The sequence below is a fragment of the Motacilla alba genome, chromosome 14 (genome assembly GCF_015832195.1).
Source record: "Motacilla alba alba isolate MOTALB_02 chromosome 14, Motacilla_alba_V1.0_pri, whole genome shotgun sequence".
In the NCBI taxonomy this organism is placed as follows: domain Eukaryota; kingdom Metazoa; phylum Chordata; class Aves; order Passeriformes; family Motacillidae; genus Motacilla; species Motacilla alba.
Genome location: NC_052029.1, coordinates 13,729,132 through 13,746,579, shown reverse-complemented (window position 1 = coordinate 13,746,579; position 17,448 = coordinate 13,729,132). Strand labels below are relative to the sequence as shown.

General features: G+C 48.4%; 1 protein-coding gene across 2 annotated transcripts in view; it reads right to left on the bottom strand.

Annotated features, from left to right (window-relative positions):
• USP22 (ubiquitin specific peptidase 22) overlaps positions 1 to 6,311 on the bottom strand; it is a 90,340-nt gene extending 84,029 nt beyond the window's left edge. Inside the window, exon 1 of one of the 2 annotated variants that reach the window (XM_038150779.1) lies at positions 5,442 to 6,311. In XM_038150779.1, coding sequence (XP_038006707.1) covers positions 5,442 to 5,567 — 126 coding nt within the window. In that variant the 5' untranslated portion in view covers positions 5,568 to 6,311. The remainder of the gene's footprint in view (positions 1 to 5,441) is intronic. The other variant, XM_038150778.1, reaches the window with a different exon arrangement.
• Between the last annotated feature and the right edge of the window lie 11,137 nt (positions 6,312 to 17,448).

The following is a 17,448-nucleotide window of genomic DNA, read 5'->3' as shown; positions in this document are numbered from 1 at the left end:
ATTTAAAAGCTTTCAGCATTAAGCAAATAAAATCGTTGACTGCAGACAAAATTAAAGAGACACTACGACTACTCTGACAAACAGCTTGGCTATGAGCAAACCTTTGACTGCTGATAAAGCTACAGAAAAAAAAAAATAAGCCTTTTTGTCCAACATATCCCTAGTTTTTCCTTCATCAGCTTGTGCAGATCCATCTTTTTGCTCTACAAAAGGGAACAAATACAAGTAGGAAGAAAACTGCATTCATTGTCTCTCACATCCATGTTAAAAAACAGAGAAGTCCTGATGGTTCAGATCCCACAACTTAAAAATTGCTATTCACCATCTTCAAGTTCACAGTGCAAGACTAATTCCTAACCTTTGGACCAGAAACTAACAAGTGGTTTAAAAAAAACCACAATACAGGATACAAAGTAGGGCTTAGCACCACTAGGAAGAGCAAGGTCTTGTATTATGTTCTTTAGCACCAGAGACAAACTCAGTGGAGCATTCTCAATCTGGCATGTCCCACGTACACCAGGCTCTGCTGGGTACAGAGCTAAGATCTCATGTCTGGGTATCTCTCTCATCAAAGGTCATGTCTTCACACTGAGAGGAAAGAGAACATTACCTTCAGCAGGTCTAAGGACCTTTTAAATCCTTAGTGGTTAAGAACTAAGGAAGATTGCTCAGGTATGAAACTGGAGACTTCCTGAACAATGAAGCTTGCAGTTGGCTGTGACACTTCTCATGGGCTTTCAGGGAGAAGGCAGTTCCCACAGCACATGGCAAAGAAGAACATCCTTCCTGACTCAGGCAGCTCACTCAGGCAGCCACAGCAGAGAACGCAGCTGAAAAAGAGACATGCTTCTTGAATCCTGGACTCCTCTTTCAAATGCTCCACAGGATTTGTAATCCAGAAGTTTGGTGCACAGGCTAAAAACGTTAAAGAAAAACAAGCTAAGATTTCCTCGTTAATTGAAGCAGTCCAAACACCAAGGCTGTGAGGATGGCACAGCCTGGTGAGGCTCCTGGCCTGTGGGTTACAGTACAAAGCAAATCACCTAAGCAACACCTCCCTGTTCCTGGACAGGTGCATGGGGCAAGGCCCTTGGGAAGCAAACGTGCCTCAACAGGCACAAGATGAGAAGTTCCACCAGTAGCTTACCCTGAAGACTGCAAAGTCACTTTAGCAAGAACATGACTCAGTGATTTAGACTGTGAACCACAATACTTGCTACTGAAAACATGACACGGCAGTTATCTGCTAAGTTATTTTAACCTTTTTAACTTTGAAAGTTAGGAAAGGAACCAAAGCCATTTCAGGTTTAAGTCTAAGAATTGATTATCTGTCAAAATATTCAAGGAGCCACACACTGAAGTCACAAGTTCATGGGGAGAATGATACCTGACAAAAAGTCATCACCTATAAAAGCAAATGTTTCTTCATATCTGAAAGGATCAACTGGTCTGTAGGACCATGTAAAGAGAGAATAATGGGAAAAACAAAAGCAGCTCTCAAACAGGCAGAAATATGCCAGAACGCAGCTGCTGTCAGTGAGAGTGCACAGCCCCTGACAGGCAATTATTCTTTGATCTATTGGCTGAAGCACTGAACAAACATTCTGAAATTCCACACAGAACCTTGTGCATATCACGACTGTGGTCACAACGACCAGTTTACTTTTATCATCAAGAGCCTTTTCAGGGCAGTGATAGCAAGAACCATTCAGAATGAGACAGTTTTCCTCCAAGGCGTAGAGTCCAGGAAGAGGGAATTTAATCATAAATTCAGTTGCCTTTCCAGCAATGAAACCATTACTTACCAACTCCTGGACACAAAGATGCATCTACATGTGTAATTGCTCACTGATGGGGACAAAAGCTACATTCAGCACTGCAAACCAGATTTTTCTCATCTGTAATTCTAAAGGAATAAGCCAAGTGTTTCAAGTGTGACCCTACAGAAAAAAAATGGAAAAAGCTGACACGAAGGTCTGGCACAAGCCTTTTCAGCATCTTCTGTCTGCTCTGTAATTCCTGAATGGGGAGTAGTGGTGACAAATTTAAGGACCTCTTCTAGAGTGTTACTTAATTAAGTGTGAGGTAATTTTCAGATCAAAATATTCAAGGTAAAGTCCATGACCCACAGAAACATGAGCTTTGCCATTGGATTATTAAACAGATTCTAACTACGCCAAATTAAAAATCAAGAGTTACGAGTCAAAGCCCCAACAACGAAAAAGTCCACCCTAATTTATGTCACTTAACACACAACTTGAGGTCTAAAACCTAGCTCCAACATTTAATCACAACAACTACAATTTCAAGAGTCAGTCTTTGGATTTCTCCCTCATCTCCCGTTCCACTCTCCAGCGTGACAGCTTTGTCTTTGCTTAGGCTTCACCACCAGCACCACAATTACACCACGGCAAGCCCCGTGCCTAGAACAGCTCGTACGAGTGCTGCACTTGAGTTTGGCCACGATGCAGTGAGAGGAGGCAAGTCACAGCCTCGCTGCTCCGTGGGGATACAACAATGCACCGTGCTGCCAGCTCAAATCCCGGCACAGGCAACGCCTGGGGAGCAAACACACCAAAAATCCTCACCAGAATGCCAGTGCCTACAAAGACACACACATAATTACCTCTTGGTTCTGACTGAGGATTGAAATACACGTTCAGGAGACAGCTTTCCCACTATAAAGCAGGTTTTAGAGCCATTCTGCTGGAAGCACTGGCTGTAAAGCAAACTGAACAGCGAGCTGGAGCTCGTAAAAGCTTATTCACAGAAAAGGTGCGTATTAAAACCGAATAGCAGAGCACTAAAATGGTCTGCCAAGGCAGAACGCAGTGTAGGTACAGCAGCAGAACGGACCCTTTCTGCCCCCTGCAGTTCCCACTGCACCCTGGATTTTCAAGGCAGGCTTAGGAGGGATAGTAGTTACCATTCTAGAACCAGAACCATTTACATCTGGCTCTCACCAACAGCCAAGGCGTTTTTACACCTACCTTCATCTGAACAACAGTTAAACTGCCCAGCGCCTTCCACAGAGATCAATTCTAGGTATGGAATGTTTCCTGTGATAAACATATAATGTGACTGTCCTTGATCATGCAATTAAAAGAATAGCACTTGCCAATAAACCTTAATTTAGCCTCATCATTTTGATGAATAGGATTAAGAAGAATCATCACCAATAAATAGGTGCTCTTCAGCAGTTGCAGCTTGCTCCTAGAATATATATATATATATATATATATATACACACACATAATGTATGTGTGTGTAAACTATTAAAGGACAAAGGATTGTTTTCGAGTTATATGGACTATCTAGGTTTTATTTGTAGTTATTAGACTATAAATACAACACCAAACATAAAACACCCTTTTCCTAATTCTACATGTAAAACTGTCAGGCATACAGTATGTACAGGGAATTTCAGTGAATTAAAATTCCATGGAAGAAGGTCTCATGTTCATACACATAAAGGGTGAATAAAGTACCATAACTGTCATTTATAGACTTTCTTCAATCCTTACAAACACAGACAGGGAATGGAATCCAAATTTAGCTACCCAAAATGTTCCCTCATATTGATCATGCACACCCACATATTTCAGGTGGGCCGGATTCAGAAACCCAATTGTTTCCATACTGGCACCCTGCTTAAAAAAACCCAAAAAAGCAGGGGGAAAAGCATTTTTAGCATGTACTAGGAAAACTGGTGTTTTTCCTGTGCTGACAGATAATTTTGAAACAATCCTGTTCTGCTTTATGAGCCTGGCCGTGCAAAGAGGAAGTGAGAACAGATTGATTACAACGGAATATTCTGTATTTTCAGCTGTTTTCTCAAGCAATGATGAACACATCCCTACGTTAGATTTCGGAAGGAAAAAGCCGTTGCAGCACACAAGAGGTATGCAGGTTACACAGGATGCTCCATATTTAGAAAAAGGTAATTCTGCTAATGACATTTTATTTTCATTCTTCCACACAGCACTTGTTTTATATTTATCTGAGACATCTTCATACCTCACTTGCCATTTTTTTTCTTCCACAGCACAGACACAATTTTTTCTCCATTTAAGCTGAAAGCATCATCAACTACATCTCAATTTGTATTTTATCATGCTATAGGCTAAATAAACCCAGGTTTTGACTAATATACTCCATAATATTGACCTGTAGGGAATTGTAAGGTATTTAAAACAAGTCTGGCTATACTTTGCAGGGCTATCAAGTAATTAAATCCATTTAAAATCTATTTCTTCTCAGATTCCATTTTTTCCTCTTAAGGTAAAAAAATCTGGGAAACTGGATTATCCTGAGAACATGAACAGAACACAGAGAAATGGTTTGGCACCTCACCCTTTAAGTCCATCCTTCATGCTCTAGTTCTATTATGAATAATAAGCTGAGCAGCTTAATGCAAAGCACTGGGATCAGAAAGTTTTCAATGCGTTGCTCCAACAAAAACACAATCCGTGCTGTCCCAAACCCCAAGTTTTGCTCCGTGTAGCTGCTGCCTTCCCCTCCTCAGTCACCAATGCGACGACTGACAGAAATCTGCCAAGTCACTTTGAAGTAAAAACTAGTTGATTCTAGGGAAAAACAGTAATTAGTTGCACAGTGCATAGAGCAGCCCTCCAGAAACACACATGTGTGTAAGGATGTTGTTATAGGAGCTAGGTGGGGAATAGCACTCTTCCTGCTTTTTGCCTGGTTTACAGGGATTTTTCCCAGGCGCCAACAGCTCCCAGAGCAAACCCCTCCTGCCCTTCCCTGTACTCCAGGCTGAGCCAGTTCCTTTCCCCACGCCCCACCAGAGCAGGAATCCCCTTTTCCAAGTGGATTATCAGCACGAGCAGCCTTTTTTTCTTTTTATCTCTTTTTTTTTCTCTTAAGGAAAACCACACACACAAGCGAGCGAGCCGCAGCCCCCGGCGCCGGGACCCGCTCCCAGCCATTGTGCTCCGCGCAGCCCCCGGGCTCGGGCGCGGCCCCGCGGGGCTCCACAAAGCTCCGCCACAGGCCGGACGTGCCCGGTGCCCCGGGCCTCCCCTCCCCCCGGTATTCCGGGAAACCTCCGGGAGGAGGAGGAGAAGGAGGAGGAGGAGGAGGAGGAAGCGGCGGCGCTGCGGAACAGCCCCGCTGCGGAAAAGCCGCCGGGGCAGGTGGCAGGGAGGGAGGCCCCGCCGGGGCTGGTTCCCTCCTCCATCCCGGTGCCCCCCCTCGCCATCCCGGAGGCACCGAGCGCTTCCTCCTCCCTCCCCCCAGGACCGCGTGCGGGAGCCCGGGCCCACCTGCCCCGTGGGGAGGGAAGGAGGGAGGGCTGCAGGGGGACCGGACCCGTCCCCTCCCCGCGGCGGCGGCGGGTGGGTCGGGGAGGGAGGGAAGGAAGGAGGGAGGGAAGGCAAGGGAAGGGAAGGGGGGTGGATGCGAGCCGCCCCCGGTACCTTGCGCTTCCTGGTCTCGGCCGAGCCGCTCCACACGAAGCACTGGTAAATCGCCCGCAGGTTCTGCTTCCAGTTCTCCACCTTGAAGCCGGTCACATGGCAGCACCCGGCCGCCGGCGGACTCATGTCAGACCCCCCCACATCAATCCGCCCGCACACGGGCCGGGCCGGCGGGCAGCGAGCCGGCCCCTTCCCCCGCCCCGCAGCACCGACACGGGCCGGGGCCCCCCCGCCCTCAGGGGCTCCGGCCCCTCACGCCGCCGCCGCCGGGGAGCCGCTGGCACATAGAGCCGGGGCTCCGCCACGGCCCCCCGGCTCCGAACAAAGCGCGGCGGGCGGGCAGCGCGCACTCCCTCCCGCCCTTCTCCCGCACACACAAAGATGGGGCGCTCTGAGGCGAGGAGAAGGAGGAGGCGGCGGCTGTAGCGGCCGCTGCCGCCCCCGGAGTGGCCGCCGCTCCCTTCTACCTCATAGAGGCCGCTGTGGAAGCGGCGGGCGGAGGGGAAGGGAGGGGATGGGGGCGCTGGCAGCGGCGACCCCGGCCGCGGTGCGAGCGGGCGTGTGTGGGGAAGGGGGCGAGTCCCCGCCCGCCGCTGCTCCGGCTTCCCCCGCCGGCGCCCGCACGGCTCTTGTCCCTTTAAACCGCCCCCCCGCCTCCTTCGCCGGCTCCTTCCTCCTCCGCCTCGCCCGCGCCCCCCCCGCCCGCCGCGAGCAATGGTCCGAGCCGCTCACTCAACCCAGCCCGCCCGGCCCGGAGTGGGATAGACCAACGGGGAAGGTGCGGGAGGAGCGCCCCCTCTGCCCCGCCGCCCGCGAGGGAGGGAGCGGCGGGGGGAAGGAGCGCGACGATTGGTCTGCGCAGCTGTCAATCTACCTATCTCTAGCGTCTCATTGGTTCCTTTCCCATTCTTCTCTCCCCCTCCACCCTTCCTACCTAGCATTTCCCCCGCCGGAAAAAGGCGGGACATCCCGGACGATTAACAGCTTATCTAACCAACGGCAGTAAAGGGTGGGGTCTATGTGGTGGGACCGGCGGTATGATTGGTTGAATGGGACGTCAGTCACGTTGCAAACGGAGAGCGGATTGGCCGTGTCTGCGAGGGGGCGGTCCCTCCCGGAGCAGCCTGCGCTGCTGTCACATCCGCTGGTGCCGCTCTCGCTGTTCCCTCAGTGGTTTCCTGAGGGAAGAGGGGTCTCCTGAGGGGAGAGCGATCGCCGCGCTCCCGGGAGAGGCTCCGCGCCGCGCTCCGACAGGCTCCCAGGACCATATATGGTCCCTCCATACCGCCAGCCTGCATCCTGGTGTTCCATAGGGAAGAAACAAAAGCGGTGTATAAGCAGAACTGGTGTTATTTCAGCTTTTTCCTATACAAGGAAATGGGAGGACAGTGAAAAATGTTGGATTCTGTACATAGTTTTCAGCTCGTATGCCACACACGCTATAGGGTTACATAATGGAGCGAGGCAGGAGGGAAAGGATGGGAATTACGCCGTGGTTTCTGAAGAGAGAGACCGGAGGCTTTGCAGAGGCTTCTTGGACAATCACTGCAAGCACTGTGCAACAAGGAAATAAGTGGTGAAGTGCCACCGCATTATTTCACCAGTCCCATTTTTCAGTGCGTGCTAATCCCATTCCTCGGGAGCTGTAACCTTGAAATCCTCACCTTGCCGATTTCCATACAGTGTCCAGTTTCCTGACCTGCTGCTGCAGCTTGCGAGAAATAAATACAAAAATTTGTGACAATCACCTGAGGACTTTACGTTTCCTCCAGAGGTGCTGGTGGTTTAAAAAGAAAGCAAGGTAAATAGTAGGAAGCTTAGTTTATGATTTGTACGGAGCTAGAAGGTTTGGTGGCAAAGCAGGGCTGAGAAGAGAGCTGGGTTTGTGCCCCCAGGCTGAGGCAGCAGCAGGACACGCTGTCCCTCTGCGTGGGACACCTGTAATTGTTGCATCTCCTGGCTCACACTACTGATTAGCCTCTCCCAGAAATCCCTCTTCCACACAGTCTGAGGATTATACTCCAGTGATAAACCTGGGATTGCCCCACAGGTGGAAAAATAAAAAAAAGATGCCAAGGGCCAGGAGAGGGCCTGATTATCCCGCTGTGTACACAAATTGCACTGAATGTTTCAGAAGATTATGAGTGGAATGTGGAGGGAGGCTGTACCCTCTCTTTGACCCTGTGTAATCATTAGACCTATTAAGTCATCACAGTGCAGCCTACAGCTCCTTGGAAAGGGAACAGGAATTGGTGCTGCACGTCCTTCCTGTGTTAACCCAACTTCCAGGAGAATTGACCAGTTTTCAAAAGCAGGAGTCAGAGGGAGCCAGCTCCTCCCCTGAGAAAACCACCCTCAGAAAACAGGGAAGGATTGCCACCTCAAGGTGCATAGAAGGGAACAGGATGGGTGATTGGTGTCCTAACAGCATCTAATAATTATTCTCTGAATATTTCCACAAAGCCTCCCAAATTGCTACAGTCTAAATACAAGCAGAAAGTTATTCTTATTCTGCACCAACCTACTGTTACTAATCTGGGGCTTTTCTCCATGGCTACCACATCAAAACAGGAGATAAAGATAAAAGAGAGAATTTCTGCCAATGAAATTTAAGTCCATCTCGCTGAAAAAACAGGATGCCAAAGAGACAATACATATGTTCAATGTCCTGCAGACTCTGAAATTTTCATGGAGATTTCTGTGCCACTCTGTCTTGCAGAGTCCCTGTGTTTACTCCCTTTAGGCTGTGCTGTCTTATGCAGAAATAACAAGAATTGTGAGTTTAAGCACAATCGCTTTGAGAAACATCTACATTTTTTAGTGGTTCTCAAAGAGAGAACCTTTGAAAAAATGCTGATCTTTCTCTCTCTGGCCACTTGCAGAACAATTAGCACAGTTACCTGCTCCTGTCCCAGAGGTTTCTGACCCTGCTGAGGATGTGAGGAGCATCCTCTGAGCCACACAGGACCCACATGGAGGACACCCATGCTGGACCCCACCTGGTGAGACCCACTGTCACTTCCCAAAGGCAGCAATGTAGAAATGTAATGATCAACCCTCAGGGGACATTTGCAAAGTGTATATGTTACCTTTCAAACTTAAAGCTCCCCCAAGGTTCCCTTGGCACCTTCTTCTCCATAAAAAGGGGTTTATTTATGCTAGAAATTCAACTTGGGCTTCTTGTGGTAAATTGGAACCAGAGTAAAAAAAATCCACTTTGGAATGGTGTAGAAAACAATGGCTTTTGAGATTTTTTTTTGAGGCAAGCTCCTGATTTGGGGGGCTTGAGGCAAAACTCTACACATGTCATTAAACCCTTTGCTTCCTGTCCTGTGAAGACACCAGAATCTTTTCTATGAAGGATAAAAACTTCCAACTCTACCAACACTTCTTACTTGTTGCAGCCCACACAGTAAAGGTGACACAACAGCACAGAGCAGCAGCCAAAACAAAATAGGAGTGGAAAACAGTGACAACATTTTGTCAGGTAGTAATTGTCAAATCAGGGCCTGCTTGCTGCACACACGCACACACACACACACACACACACACACACACACACACACAAGTTTACAAGTTTGCTGTAGTTTATGTTACTCTTGGGCATAGCTTGGGAATGTTTCTAGAAAAAAAAAAACCTTTTGGTGCAGCAGATAGCTTGGGAAAGGATTTGCCTCTGGGGGAAGGAAACAGTTTCATTCTCTCCTGTGTCTCATGGAAGAATTTTTAATTTTAAAGCATTGATGATTATGCTAATTAGTGCTTACCCTCAAATGCCAGTGGAATATAAATGTTGATAGTAGCTAAAACACACTGCAAATGTGCAGCAAAGTCTTCCTCCAGAGAGTCATCTGCGTTCCATGATAGCTCAGCTGGGGAGAAGCAGCATTCTTCACATGGAAGAGCAAAGCAACTGCCTCTTCTATCCATGTCATCCCAAGGTGGCACTGCTAGGCTCCTCTGGATAGCCATGAATCAGCTGTTACCTCATCACTTGGGCATGCTTTGCCATGATATGTGTTAAAATGTCCAATTTCATTCTCAGGTAAACAGGAACCTTTCCCTTTGTTCAGCTGTGTGAGCAGCATCAAGGATTTGGGTAGGATTCCTCCCATAACCCCGGACTGCAAGTGGAGCTGGCCTAAATTTGGACCTGCAAGAGGCTGAAGCCCCTGGTTCCACAAGTGGATTTGAAGGGGGATGTTCAGGAGCTTTGCTCCTGCAAGCACAAGGGCTCTCCATGCTAATAACCAGTACAGAATACGTGAAGATTCCTCAGTACCTCTCCTGCATTTTTTCACGCACTCTAAAAAATACAAGTTCTTCCACATTCTAAAAGGAAAGAACTTACAGAACAACTCTGCCTACCAAAACACGCACAGAAAAAATATTTTAAAGCCTAAAAAGAACACTTTTACCTCTTAATAATTACCCTATTTTTAATCTTCAGGATTTTTTTTTCTCCTGAGCTCAAGCCTTTTGTCATCCAAGCATTGTAAACTTCCATCCAAGTAGTGCTGCTATTGCTTAATCCACAGGCTTTAAAGCAGATGAAGTTGAATGTCTGGCTGCAGGGCTAAAAGCTCTGGAGATACACAGGCAGGATCCATTGTGTGATTCTGCCTGAAGCTGATTGCTTCTGAATCCCTGGGAAGTTCAGCTGAGTTACCTCACACACCTGAAGGTTTGCAGGGAAGCACTGGTACCTGATATTTATCTTGGGTGTGGAGTACTGACCTTGCTACAAACCCAAATGGGCTGTAAAATCCCAGCTATGCCAGCTTCTCTAAAAAGCCTTGTTTTCATCCCAGTCCATTGGCAATGGCACCTGGTAGGTGCCAGAGCAGAGATTTCCACGTGGCTCAGTCTTGGCTTAGGACACAGAGCGGTTTCTTGAATCCACAACATTCCATGAGAAAGGATTGGTTCAGCTGAGCAGATCCTGCCAGAAAGATGATTGTCAGTCCAAGGACTGCACAGATAGGTGGATTCCAGTGGATAGAGCTGACTTTGGACTTGGTAATCAACTCTTGACATTCTCCCTTGGCATCATGGCTCCCCGTATAGCAAATTTAAAGGTACTGACACTAAAATTCCTTGTCTTTGAGATCTTTTGCAGACCTCTTCAAAGCAGTGCACAAGACTCCAAGGATTCATGGCCTGTGGATTGAAAATAGTCCTAGAAAAACACAATGCCTGTGCTTATTTTTCTGAAATCACTCGTTAGATTTCCCGTCAGCACTGTCAGAGGGTGAAATCTTGGCCCCAGCTGAACTCAACAGGAATTCTGCCACTGACTTGAATGGAGCTAAAATGTCACTCCTGCTATTTGTCAAGGCAATTACATCCAGACAATACTTTAACATCTGGCTTCAAGTGAACACACAGAGCAGTTCACTCCCTCAGTCTCTGAAGACAACGCAGGGCATTGGCCATCTCCATAAAAAATGCAACATTTGTTCTTGGCAAGCTGCTTGTAATGAAGAGGGGATCCATGCAGTGACATCCAGGAACCAAGTCCCTGTTCCTTAGCCTATAGTTATTGGCAATAGCATCAATAGATTTTCTGTCACTTTCTGGGAAGAATGTCAAAAGCACCCATCTACTGTTGCAAGTCATTCTGTTGTAAAAACTTTGTTTAGAACAGCAGATCTGGCCTCATCTGTGGTTTCTCACAGACGAGGGGGGTTTTCACCCAGTTCATCTTCTGTTTCCCAAGGCACTGGAAGGTCCCTTGTTGGGTCAGGGAGCAGCATTTCTGTGTAAACCTTTCTCTGAGTATGGTGGTCAAAGGTAAGGCTGAAGGACAACTGATTATAGGAGAAAAAGTGGTGTGAGCTCATTTCCTTTTCTAAAAACCCACCTGATACAAGGCAATATCGATTTATTGCAAAATAGAAAGGTTAGGTCAACCTCAAGCGGGGCACACCTTCTCCTGGTAGGAAAAAATGAAATCTTATATCTAGAATTATTTGATCAGTGGTGATTAAAAATCTGTTTGAATAGGAAGAATCACAGGATCATAGAATGGTTTTGCTTGGAAGAGATACTGAAAATAATCCAGTTCCAGCCCCATGCTGTGGTCAGGGACACTTTCCAGTAGACCAGGTGGCTTCAAGCCCCATCCACCCTGGTCTGGAACACTGCAGAGATGGGGCATTCATAACTTCTCTGGGCATTCCCACTTCTCTGAGTCATTGGATGATGTCTGGAAGATCAGAGATGTACAAAGAGAGGGCCTTTTATGCATCAGGTGGGCAGGGATCTGTTCCCAGCTGGTGAGTTGCTGTACTGCTCACCTGTGCAAAACCAGCTTCCCTTGGTCTCCTTCCGTCCCCTGGGACGCCAAGCCAAACTCAGTCACCAGCATCTGATGAGCCTTAATTCCCAGCACTTAAATAATTAGCTTCTCAAATGTACGAAAACAACTCTCATTTTCTGGATTAATGAGGGGAGCTGGGTTCCACTGAGCACAGCTATTATGGAGCTGCTAATGCAGTGTTTGATTCCGTGGCTGCCACTGAGCACGGAGAGCTCAGGCCCCTGGGAGAGCAGGAACGCGGGGAGAGCAACACTGCAGGGGCAAAGGGGAAGCCAGCAGGGGAAACCCTGGCACTGCTTTGTGGGTTTATGCAGAGGGAGGAATGGTTTTATTTCTGCGTCTGCCAGGTCTCATCTGGGTTGATGATGATGCCACGTAACTCAGATGAAGGCTGAAGCTCAGGCAGATCCTGAGGGTGGGTAGTTTGCTTTAATCACAGGCCAGGTAAAGGCAATTTCTGAAGCTGGGTGACAAAAATGGGTGACACAAACAGAAACCTAAAGCTCAGGTAGTCACACAGCAGCTTCTGCCCAGTTTCTGTAGCCAGAGCAGTAGGGAATGGCAAGGAGCTGGAAGGCTGCAGTAGAACTGGAATGTTCTTGTCCTGTGTTCATTTGGCTGAGGAGTTAGTAGGAAACTAGTTGCAAAAAGTCAATCTCGCCTCATTTTGGCAGGTACAGGCATCTAAACTCTTCAAAACACACTTCTGTTCTCTCTTCGGGATCTTGGCACAGGGCTGGCAAGTTTGTTTTTCCCAAATGGAAGAAGAGGGGACTGAGGAAATGTCAGCCTGCAAAGGCTGCCTTGCTCTGCCCTTGGAGGTTTAAACTGGGGCCACGTGACATGGACAACTCAACACTGTTGGGACTGTTCCCTTCCTCTCTCTGTGTCCCTGCTTCCCTGCCTTGTACATGGAATAGGGAGGAGAGAATAATTGCAAAATCAGGGAATTTGAGATGTAACTGCAGCCACTCAACAAAGTCATGCAGCTTCTCAGAGAACTGGAGATGAAAAGGCCTGGAGTGTTGATTTCCTCAAATTCTTCAGCCACCAAAGAGCCCTTCAGTACCTGTCATTCTCCCCCACCCACCAGTACATCCAAATTAGTGGTCATACAGTCCTGGATGTGGATTTGGGGCTAAATATCTTCTCATACTGAAGTTCTCCTCCAACAGCATAGCCTCGAGCACATCACATCTGTCACATTTGCAAACCAAACCAAACCAAAACTTTTGCCCTCTGTAAGACAAGTCTGAAATTGCAGTGGAAGCCCTAGGTTAATCAAGAACCTCGGTGAAGATACAGCAGGAGTCGAGAGGTTAACATGGAAATTCATGGAACAGAGATGGTTTATGCAGCACAGTTCCTGTTTCATTCAGTGCCAGGCACCAGGGACACCAGGGACCTGCGGGTGCTCAAGAATCTCAGCACCTTCCCAAACCAGGAGTGCTTCCCTGGAGGTGGCCATTCAAAATTAAGCTCCTTTGCATGGATGCTGCTTCTCATGTCAGGGCTTGTTGGACCACTGACTTCAGAGGAGTAATTTAGCTGAAGCAATCAGGAAATAATTATTACAGTGGGGAGTTAAAAGACAGTAATTAAACTGTATAAATAAATAACTGAAGTGACTAAAAAAGTCCACCCAAAGCCTACTTTTGGAGCACTATTTAATGTAAATGAATCACTTAGTGGACAATACAACAATCATCTGTTCAGCTTCTATTCATTATCAAAAACAATACAGAAGGATTGGCAGGGAATAGCCATGTGCCAGAGGGAGCCCTTTAGGAAATACCACAGAATCTGGACTGGCTTTTGTCTGTTCTTCTATTGTGTTCTGACAATGCTCTGCTAATGAATGTCCAACGTCATTTCAGTTGTCTTTTTCTCTTTTTTTCCCTTAAAACCAGATCAGTGGTAATCTTGGCCTTCCAGGGTTGCTCGTTCCTGTTGGGAAGACTTCCACACATTATGTATCAGTTCAGCCAAGGTCCAAGAGGCTGAGGATGTGTTGTCTCAGGCCCTCTGGGAAATCCCACTGTAGCTGATGAGACAAAATCCTTTGATTTGGGCAAAAATCCATCAAGTTTTAAAGAAATTGTCATGTATCTCTGAAAGACGCAGTACTTCAGTGAGTTGTATACTCAGTAAATTTGTCTTTTGTTACTCTATTTGAAAGGACAATAACCTCATTCTGAGAAACAAGCTGCTTTTCCATAGGGAGTATTTCCACTGATCATTCCCAGCGTTATCATGGGAGTTATCTGCAGGAAGCTGCAGGCTAAAGGGAATCCCCATCAGGAATCTGGGCAGCTAAACCTAGCAGGCAGACACCTCTGCTAGAACAAACACAGGTTAGACAATCCCAAGCACTAAAATGCTGTTATTGTGCCTCAGAACTGATGATCCACTGACATGCCCATCTCTTAGGAGTTACTGGTTTGGAATAGCTCCAAGTTCACACCTGAGGGTGCAGCAGGTACCAGAGGGGTTCCCTTTTCTGGCCTGGCTCCTTGGCTCACTCCTGCATTGCTGCTGCAACTTTCAGCTCCTGCAGCGTTGCTGGTTGGACTCTGTGGAGCCCCGCAGTGCAAAATCACTGTGACAGTCTGAGTTAAGAAAAAAGGGCAACAGTGATACACTTAAGAAAAGAAACAGGCTTTTCTGCTGGGAAAATGCACGTGGAGTAGCAGCCAGATTTGACTTTTCATTGCTGTCTCTGAGGTTGTTTTATTTTGTATTAAAGAAAATCTCGGGCTCTGCAGCAAATTTCTGCAGCCAGGCTTTTCTGTCAAATCCAGTGACAATGGAGGATGTGGGTTTCTCGTTAAAGCTATCTAGAATGTGAGATAGAAATGCACTCTTCATAAAATCTTGCTCTGAGCTCAGTCTTCCAAATAAAGCAGAGATGGCATCAAACCCTCCAGAGCCTTATGCCTCCAAAATCCCCACCAAGTTTGCTGCAAGCTTGGTGAGCAATTTGGGAGTTTTACTCACAGCATGAACTCAGAATGCCACTGCAGGTGGGACCTGAGGGTTGACAGCCCCTCTGGGGGCTATTTCTGATATTCCTGTTTCCAGCTTCTCCCTGTCCTTCATCTGGAGCTCATTGGGGCTGCAGGATGGGTGGCACGTCTTCTCCTCTCCGTGTCACCAGAGTGCTCAGAATAGCAACAGAACCTGAAATCATTGCTGGGCTGGATTGATACCCTGGGCTGTGTGTGGGGATGCACAGCCCAGCTGCCACCTCGGCGGCAGGACAGGGACCTCTGACAGCAAACTGGGGCAGCAACAGCCAAAATCCACCCTCCTGGAACTGCTACACTCCTTGGGAGGCACCATTAGTGTTACAGCTGCCTCCAGACACCTCATTCTTGGTACCTGCGAGGCCAAGCTGCCAGGTGGAGAGCTGAAAATGGGTGGCAATAGCACCCTAAAACTGCAATCATGGGTGCTGCCCTTTCACTAAAATAATCTGTCACTGGGCTTGGGCAGAGAGGGAAAACTGCTGAGCTTCTGATAAACAGTAGTTCATTTTGCAAGATCATTGCCACCATTTGCACTAATTGACACTTTTTTATAGTAATCTCTGTTAAAAGATAGAATTTCTTAAGTATGCTTTTGGTAGGAAAAGAAAAGCTGATTATGTTAATGCTCACTATACGAAAGGCATCATCCTTATTTTGGGATAAAAACCAAAATAATTACCCTGTTTAATAAACTTTCCCTAAAATATATTTTAAAAAAATATTCAGTAAAGTTCTGTTCCTCCCTGTTCTGGTAAAGAATTCTTTTTGTTAATCCCTCGAGTGGATGCTTAAGTCAGGTCTCGCTGTAATTACACACCTCGCAGCAGTGAGGGAGACTTAATTAAGAGAGTCACTGTAGGTGTGTTGTCAGACAGATCCAACCCAAGGCTGCTGGAGGAGGCACCAGCATCCAGCTGCAGTGGGCATGTTGGGAAAGAAAATCCAAGTTTGTAGAAGATTTTGAGAACCTCCTAAAAAAAAAAAAAAAAAAAAAAAAATTAAAAAAAAAAGCAGCGTGGACACACCCAGCAGCCTCTGCTCAAAGCCCCTCAACTCCATCATCAGGGAGTCTGTGGTTTTAAAAATCTCTCTGTACTCACCAGGAGACGCTCTGCCACACGGCAAGATTTCAGATTCTCTCCTCCCCTCCTCCCAAAAGTGTGACTCACCAGTTTCAAATGGTGACATTTCATTCCCAAACTATTCCGGGAGCAGCTGGCTCCATAGCACATGGGGATGTGGGGAGAAGGGAGGAGGGAAGGAAGAGCCAGCTTGCACAGTGAAAACCACTCATTCTCTCCCCCACACAGGTATGTTGCTTTTACATCTCAGATCCACGTAATTTGGGACACGCTGGCAAATTCCAGCAGAGGAAAACAATAAAAAAAAGCACATTTCAGAGGGAAAACAAACAAAAAAAAAATCTGCACACTCAGTGATGCAATTCCTGGGTCACCAAACCCCTTCCCTGTCGGGCAGGAGGGATTGGGAGAGGGGATTGCTCTCCAGATGGAAGAGATGTGAGGAAACGCCCTGTCCCCCCCTCCTCTCTCTCCCCCAACCCTGCCGTTCTGGGCGGATTTCTGTGTGGTGCAGGGTCAGGGTTTAGCCAGCATCAATATCTTAACAGTGATGAACAAATGCCTGTGCAGTGGGACGCTGGCAGGGGAGTGACACAGAAATCTGCCATGAGCACAACATGCTGCGTGTGAGGAGCGGGCTGCTGCGGGCCTCGCCAGCACACCCAGAGTTCTGCAGGCACAGAATCCCAGGATATTCCGAGCTGGGAGGGACCCACAAGGATCACCGAGCCCAACTCAGACATGAATGGCCCAGCCGGGGATGGAACCTGCGAGCTTGGCGTTGGCAGCAGCGGCCGGTGCGGTGCCGGGGACAGGAGCGGGGTCTCGGGTGTCACTGTGAGCCTGGCTGTGGGGTCAGAGCAGCCACCCAGCCCCAGCCCCATCCCCATGCCCAGCCCCAGCCCCATGCCCAGCCCCATGCCCATGTCCATCCCCATCCCCATCCCCATCCCCATGCCCATCCCCATCCCCATCCCCATGCCCATCCCCATGCCCATCCCCAGCCCCATCCCCATGCCCATCCCCATGCCCATCCCCATCCCCATCCCCATCCCCATCCCCATCCCCATGCCCATCCCCAGCCCCATCCCCATGCCCATCCCCATGCCCATCCCCATGCCCATCCCCATGCCCATCCCCAGCCCCATTCCCATGCCCATCCCCATCCCCATCCCCATCCCCATCCCCATCCCCATGCCCATCCCCATGCCCATGCCCATCCCCATGCCCATCCCCATCCCCATCCCCATGCCCATCCCCATCCCCATCCCCATGCCCATCCCCATCCCCATGCCCATCCCCAGCCCGTTCACTGGTGTTCGCAAACCGCGCGGGGAGGGAGCTGTGCGCGGTGGAACCCGCCGGCAGCGCCGGGATGCCCGCGGGCACTGGCACAGCAGCCTGGCACCGAGGCACTGGCGACACCGGGCTGCAGGGACCGTCCCCAGGGAGGCGACAGCCCCAGCGAGACGTGGCGGGGGCCCAGCCCCTGGTTGTCCCCGTGTGTGCCGGATTGGAACAGGCTGTCACAGCCCAGCCCAGCCCCGTGCATGTCTGCACAGGAAATGTTTGAT